The sequence below is a fragment of the Morone saxatilis genome, unplaced genomic scaffold (assembly GCF_004916995.1).
Source record: "Morone saxatilis isolate NCDOM2014 unplaced genomic scaffold, NCSU_SB_2.0 Contig8, whole genome shotgun sequence".
NCBI lineage: Eukaryota > Metazoa > Chordata > Actinopteri > Moronidae > Morone > Morone saxatilis.
Genome location: NW_023340257.1, coordinates 9,352,678 through 9,359,396, shown reverse-complemented (window position 1 = coordinate 9,359,396; position 6,719 = coordinate 9,352,678). Strand labels below are relative to the sequence as shown.

Here is a 6,719-nt window from a genome sequence, read left to right as displayed (position 1 = left end):
AAAATTTGGTGTATATACTTCAGTAGCTTCAGCCCATCAGAATCAAACATGGCTTATTTGTTCTACAGTTACAGTTTTGGACTGGCATTTAACAGCCAAAAAGGAGGGAAAACCATGACATGAGAGTCAACAGTATCTCCACTGACAGTAGCTCCAGTAGACTAAAATAAAAACGCTGTATTTGATTACTTTATTTTGTACTTTGGTCCACTGAGCATGACACACCTTAGCACTGTTTTAGGTCCACTCTATTGCACCATGCATTGGCTGTGTTTGATTGTTGCTAATACATATTGATTTAGGTATGCTTATATCAAGCAGAGGAAGTTAAAGAAAACTGGATAACAGTTAAATGAATCACTGTTCTGTCCTCCTCTGTACAGGTGCAAAAAGTCTGTTAGCAGATGATCACCTGGCCCAACAGGACCTGGCTCTCCTCGCAGTCTTGGAGTTCCTGTGTGAATGTGGCGCTGTCCAGCCCGTCCACGGTCTGCTCTTTAAACCACAGGAGGTGCGGCGCAGGCTGCTGTTACTGGTGGAGCAGATCGACTTCAGCAAAGCCCTGCACCTCAACATGGTGGGTAGCAGCTGCTGTGGAGAGGCATGGTTGCAGTGGTCATCATGGTGCAGTTGATGAACACTAACATCTGGTTCTCTTCCAGTATCTTGTCCTGTTGAAGAAGCTTCCTGCCGAGGACTCGCTCTCTCCAGAGGAATTTGATTCACTGCTTCGCCCTCTAGCGTAGGGAAATCTTTCTAGGACAAAGGATGTATTTCACCTAATGTGTGTTAAAATACACATGACTCAAGTCTGTTTGTTGTGCTGTGTTTATAGGGACCTGTGTTTTCAGTACCGTCAGGACCAAGAGATCTGTGCTGCTGTTCTGCTGGGTTTGTTACCCTCCATCAGGAGGCTGGGGAAAACCCACCACATGCCAGAAGAAATGAGACACGTTCAGGGATCTCTGCTAAAAGTGGTGTCTGGATTCTGGTGAGTGGCATATCTTTACAGCATGAACAGCTGCATGGTTGGTCTATAAGAGATTATGTAAACCTGGTCCTAAAATGTGCATCCTCTGGGAGTCTTGTCAGAAAGTTATTTTGAATTCCACTTTGAAGGTATAGCTGCAGCATTGCTCTTTGAAAACATGAATCATTGTTTCTGTATCCACTCTCAGTCATAATCTGTCTATAATTTGTGCGTGTTTCAGTGTCTGATAGTAACTAAACTACTATGTATGATTGTGTTTCAGTGTCTGATAGTAACTAAACCACTCTGTGTGATTGTGTTTCAGCATTCTGAGCCAAACGGGGAAATGCATGGCAGCTGTACGAGCTGCTTTAGTGCAATGTCTGGTTGCCCTGCTGGAGGTAAGTTATTTAGTGCCGTTTGTTTGTTTTTCTGTGATAACCGGCATGATGTTCCTAAACCTTGCGTGTGGTATGGCTGAAGGAAGATCCCATTCAATTTCGGAGCGGATCTGGATCACGGGGTGGATGCACAAATTATTTTTCACTTTTGTTATCATTGTGAGATTGGCCTATTGTAACACCAGTGTCTATGGCAAACAGAATTCTTCCCACAAGCACAAACCTGTTGTAATTAAAGTGAATGGTTTGCCGTGACTGAACAAAACATAACAGCCACCTTAAACATCACTGTCTTCTCTAACTCATTCTGGCTTAAAGACATAAGCCAGACTTTGAGCACGATTATATGTTTGACTGGGAGTCTTTACTGACTACAGCTGCTTTCATTAATTTATGCTCCAAAATTGTTTTAGAACAACTATTACAATTGATCACCAAACACTGGAAAATAAAGAATAAAAAATGTACCACTAAGTTTCACACCTGTGCTTTTGCAATCTCTCCCCTCTGGCAGGCTGACCCGTGTTGTAAGTGGGCAGTTTTAAGTATCAGAGGTTCTGACGGAGAGGAGGATCACCCAGTGTCCGCCATCCTTCCGTCTTACCTTGACGATGCTCACCACCACGTCCGCATGCTGGTGGCTGTGTCAGTGGAGAGGTACGCTGTCTTAGCACGACTGATAATGTATCAGATTACATTTTTGTAGAAGGAAGTAATTAAGTGGATCATAGATCTGATTGTCACTATTATTCTCCTGTGTATCCAGGTTGTTTCTGGACATGAGGCCAGAGCATTCAGACAAGAGGAAAATGCTGCCACTTAAACACCAGCAGAAAGCATTTGAGACCATTTATCTAAAAGCTCAGGAAGGAATGAGGCTCCCTGTAAGCTCATTAGTTCTTGAACAGTTTATTGTGTGTGTGAGTTTTCTGCCGATTTTTCTAATTCTTCTCATGTCTGTGTGATCCTACACAGAAAAGCAGCTCTTCAGAGGACCAGCAGGACGAGGCGTTTAACCGCAAGGCTGCCCTGTTGAAGAGCTTGTCTGTTGTGCTGTGTTGTAGCCCAGTCTGTGAAAAACAGTCTCTGTTTGCCCTTTTCCAGTCCTATAAGGAGAACAATATAGAGGAGCAGCTGATCAAAAAGGTAACGATATCAGGGCCCTGTGCATTGTGGGAACAGAGGTTCAAGATGATGAATGCAGCTGTAAAAATACAATATAGACAGGACTCTGAATTAACAAGTGAAGCTGACTTTGCATTACTAATCTGATACTTGAGTGAGATGAGCTGTTTCATGTTTTTTCTGTGACAGATGTTGGGCAGTGTATCCAGAGCGCTGGGCTACAGAGGTGTGAAAACATTTGTCACTTCTCACCTGTACTATTTGGTAGCAGAGTGGCTCGCACAGAGACAATCGGACGATCGCTACACTCTTGGATCTTTCCCCTACACCCTCCTAGACCACGACACGGTCAAAGATTTCTATAAGTGAGGAACTGGATGTTTTGTTGCAACGTTTATTCTTTGATCCTTTCAGGATTGTGCAATTATCCTACATCGATCACTCATCCAACAACCCTGGTTGTCTTGTGTCCTCTTGAAGCTCTTCCTACCAGGTATTGATCCCCCACCTGGTCTTCCTGGATGACTTTGACCAGGTGAAGTCTATCGGCAGGTGTCTTGAGAAGGACTGGAAAGAGTTACTGGCCGACTGTTTCCCCAAGATCATGGTCAACATCCTGCCATACTTTGCCTTGTCTGGCCAGGATGCGCAGGTTGCACAACAGAGAGAGAAGGCCCACAAAGTGTACGACCTGCTCAAAGATGCCAACTGTCTGGGCAAACAGGTAAACAGCTGTATAACATCTGCTTACATCAGTTTTAGACTTCTACGTTGCCCCTGTCTGAATAAGTTGCTAACCTGGGCTCAATGTAAAGTGTGTGCCACATATAAGTAAAGGTACGGTAATTGAATGGCAACTGTACATGTTTGTCCCCATGTCTGTCCACAGGAAATTGACAACCTGATCCACAGTAACCTGGCAGACATAGTGGTGGAACTGCTGATGACTTTGTATGAAGGAGGTGGAGCTAAAGAGGACAGAGGGGGCCTGAAACGCTTTATAGGGTAATGTACTATTTCTGTTACTACTGTGCTACTGTTACTACTGTTTTTTTTTCGTCATTGATTTCTTATATTTTTATTATGTAAAACCCCAGTTTCACCCTTGGTGTTAATAAAGGTAGTTTTTCTTTCTATCAATCTAAATTTCAAAGAAAAGGGAAAGAAAATGTATGACTAAATAACAGTTTAATGCCCTTCAGGGAACTGGACCCTGCACCAAACCCGCCATACTTCACCTCTGACGTCATTAAAGCGACATTGGACTACCTCAGCAAGTGCCACAGTGCAAACCACAAGTCTTTGGTAGCCATTCTGTCAAAAACTCCGGTGAGATGTTTGAGTTATCCCCTCTGCAGAACTAGTGATCCACATATTTTTTAGCAGTTTTTACTATTAAAACCTGTTTAACTGTGTATGTTTCCCCTGTTCTATATAATGTCCTGATTGTCATCCCTTTTTTGTGCTGTAGATTTCTATTCAGAGGATTCTGCTGGCGGTGTGTGAAAGAGCAGCAGAGACGACCAACAGCTACGAACGCCATCGCATCCTGCTCATGTATCACCTGTTTGTCAACCTGCTGCTCAGGGAGGTGAAGGATGGCCTGGGAGGAGCCTGGGCCTTCGTCCTCAGAGACATCATCTACACACTCATTCACCATATCAACAGCAGGTTGGTGCACACGCACGCACGCACGCACGCACGCACACACACACACACACACACACTCACATGCGGAATCATACTGCATAGACAGTCAGTCACACCAGTTTGTGTTTCTCTCGCCCTCAGACCAGTTCAGTGTGATGAGGTTTCTAATCGAAGCCTCTCTCTGTGCTGCGACCTGTTGACCTCTGTGTGTAAGGCGGCTCTGGAGTTCTGTGATGATGCTCTAGACTGCCACCTACAGGTCATCATTGGGACTCTCACCGCTCAGGTGACCAGCCGGCCCGCTATCTCACAGCAGGTAGGCGACAAGGGAGTCAGTTCAAGAATGTTCTGTTTCGCAAGTTTGCAAATTCAATAATTGTGTAATTTATGGGTGATGAAGAAAAAAAATGTATTCAAGAACGCATGTACTATGCAGAACTGCAGGTATGTTACGTAGTGGATAAAAATACCCACTTCCTTGGTTTTTACAAGTGCAAAACATTCACTTTAAAACCACAATAGCGTATAATTTGGGGCTTTTACATTCAGACACAAGGGTGGACTGGTTGCTACTTGATATTGGCAAATCAGCATGATGTGCTTTACGTCATTTAATTTTTTTCAGGATTTATAAGATCTAGTGATGATTTATTTTACTTATCAAGCTCCCCTTATGACATTTATGTTTGTATTTTTGTTTGAGAGAAATATCTGCCTCCTTTCAGCATTTGTGAGCCAAATATTTAAATTTTTACTTCTCTCTGATCCTCTAGGTGCTCAGTCTGTTGCACTTTCTCGTGATAAAAAATCAACAGAAGTTAAAAGGAGCCATCAGCAGGTTGGAGCCTTTTCCTGACCTCCCTGAATTCAGAGAGCTGCGATCCGTACAGCACACGCTCAAATATAACACTGAGACCTTTACACTGAGACAGGTACTGGCCTAACTTAAATCCTTGTGTTTGCATCATGTATCCAAGTAAATTGAGGGTGGAAGATGAACCATCCTAAATTACAATGCAGACCTACATCCTCCATGTTTCCTATTTACAGGAGATAACCCACTTCCTGTCAGTGGCGTCCTGTGACTCCTTACCTCTGACCAGACTTGAGGGGCTGAAGGAGCTGACCAGAAAGCTGCATGACAACAAGGGACAGATCAGAGAGCTGCTTAAAGAATGCCAGGGTATGACGCTACATAAGGAAAAATGGTCTGTGCATTAAAAAACGTGGCCCATTAAACCAATGAGCTTGTCTAAATGTTCTCTCTGCATCCTCCTTGTAGCTGACCCCACTGACAGTGTGCTGGTGGAGCTGGTTCTCAGTCTGCTGCAGCTCTGTAAGCTAGCAGCCAACCACCCTGGAGGAGCCGACATTCTTGGTAGGTCAAATAACTTGTCGGCCATGTCTGGATTATTTCACCGTTTTCGGTTTTTGACACACAAATCTTTTCGTGCAGAGGCAGCAGGCAGCTGTCTGGGAGAACTGGGTCCTGTGGATTTCTCCACCATCGCCCTGCTTCATGGCAGAGACCCCCTCTATGAAAAGGCTGTGTCTCTCTTCACCTCCACTGAGTCACAGTGTCTTTATATCATCCTCAACTGTATGAACGACGCACTCACTCAACAGCGGTACAGTGAATCCTAGATCTCTTTTGTTAGAAGTCTGTTGTACGAGCAGTTTGTATTGATATTTACTGTGTTCTGTGTTGTGATTGTCTTGCAGTATTGAGGTGAGGAAGGCAGCCGCTCAGTGTGTGAAGAACATCCTCGCCACCCAGTCTGGAGTCGACTTCTGGGAGCAACACAAAGACAACAGAGACCCCATGCTGGCATACCTCAATCCCTTTAGAAAGGCCAAGAAGAAGGTGGGTGCTTTTGTGTCCAAACAGTGATGTAACTATGAATGTGGGTTTTGGTTTAGGCATATCTAATGTCCAATTGATTGAATTGATTGACTGTTGGCCCTGATTAGGTGGCAGCTGTGAGTGCTGAGGAGAGTTTGGAGGCCAGGGAGAAGCTGGAGACTCAGGTGTTTTGGATTCCCCAGGCGGGTGGCCACAAGGCCTGGCTGAAGGCTCTGTGCACCGCCCTGCTCGACAGTGGAGGAGTGAGGAGCGAGGCTCTGCTGTTGTCACGACCACTATGTCTGGTGAGTGCACAGACGTCACAACCTTTCTTACTGTTAGCTTACTGTGTAACAACTTCCATTTGAAATCCGTCCTCTCCGCGTTTCCTCCGTCTCCCTCCAGGTGTGGGTGGACTGCTGTCAGAGGCTGCTGCCCCTCATCATTCACTCCATCCTTCTAGATGACTCTAATGGTTCGTGGAGGAGGTTGCTCTCATCCCACATTCAGGACTTCTTCAGCTTTTGTTCCCGAAGTGCTCAGGCCTCCAGTCGGTCTGCCACACCTCTCAACTCTGACTCTGGTAAGTTTGAGAGTATGACACATGATAATGATGATGTATCATTTCCTTTGGCGAGTTTTTAAAGGGGAACTTGGCAACTTTTTCAGCTTAATAAACCCGTTTAGAAATCATTTGGATGGTTAAATGGCCTGTTCCGGTGAAAATGGG

General features: G+C 44.8%; 1 protein-coding gene across 2 annotated transcripts in view; it reads left to right on the top strand.

Moving 5' to 3' along the window:
* atm (ATM serine/threonine kinase) overlaps nt 1-6,719 on the top strand; it is a 24,666-nt gene that overhangs the window by 6,140 nt on the left and 11,807 nt on the right. For both annotated transcript variants that reach the window (XM_035680000.1, XM_035680001.1), the window contains 20 exons: nt 384-577; nt 663-742; nt 836-991; nt 1,296-1,371; nt 1,886-2,028; nt 2,138-2,255; nt 2,347-2,517; nt 2,686-2,861; nt 2,977-3,220; nt 3,386-3,501; nt 3,699-3,825; nt 3,968-4,167; nt 4,288-4,462; nt 4,920-5,078; nt 5,197-5,329; nt 5,429-5,524; nt 5,603-5,774; nt 5,869-6,010; nt 6,118-6,294; nt 6,395-6,572. In XM_035680000.1, coding sequence (XP_035535893.1) covers nt 384-577; nt 663-742; nt 836-991; nt 1,296-1,371; nt 1,886-2,028; nt 2,138-2,255; nt 2,347-2,517; nt 2,686-2,861; nt 2,977-3,220; nt 3,386-3,501; nt 3,699-3,825; nt 3,968-4,167; nt 4,288-4,462; nt 4,920-5,078; nt 5,197-5,329; nt 5,429-5,524; nt 5,603-5,774; nt 5,869-6,010; nt 6,118-6,294; nt 6,395-6,572 — 3,033 coding nt within the window. The remainder of the gene's footprint in view (nt 1-383; nt 578-662; nt 743-835; nt 992-1,295; nt 1,372-1,885; nt 2,029-2,137; nt 2,256-2,346; nt 2,518-2,685; nt 2,862-2,976; nt 3,221-3,385; nt 3,502-3,698; nt 3,826-3,967; nt 4,168-4,287; nt 4,463-4,919; nt 5,079-5,196; nt 5,330-5,428; nt 5,525-5,602; nt 5,775-5,868; nt 6,011-6,117; nt 6,295-6,394; nt 6,573-6,719) is intronic.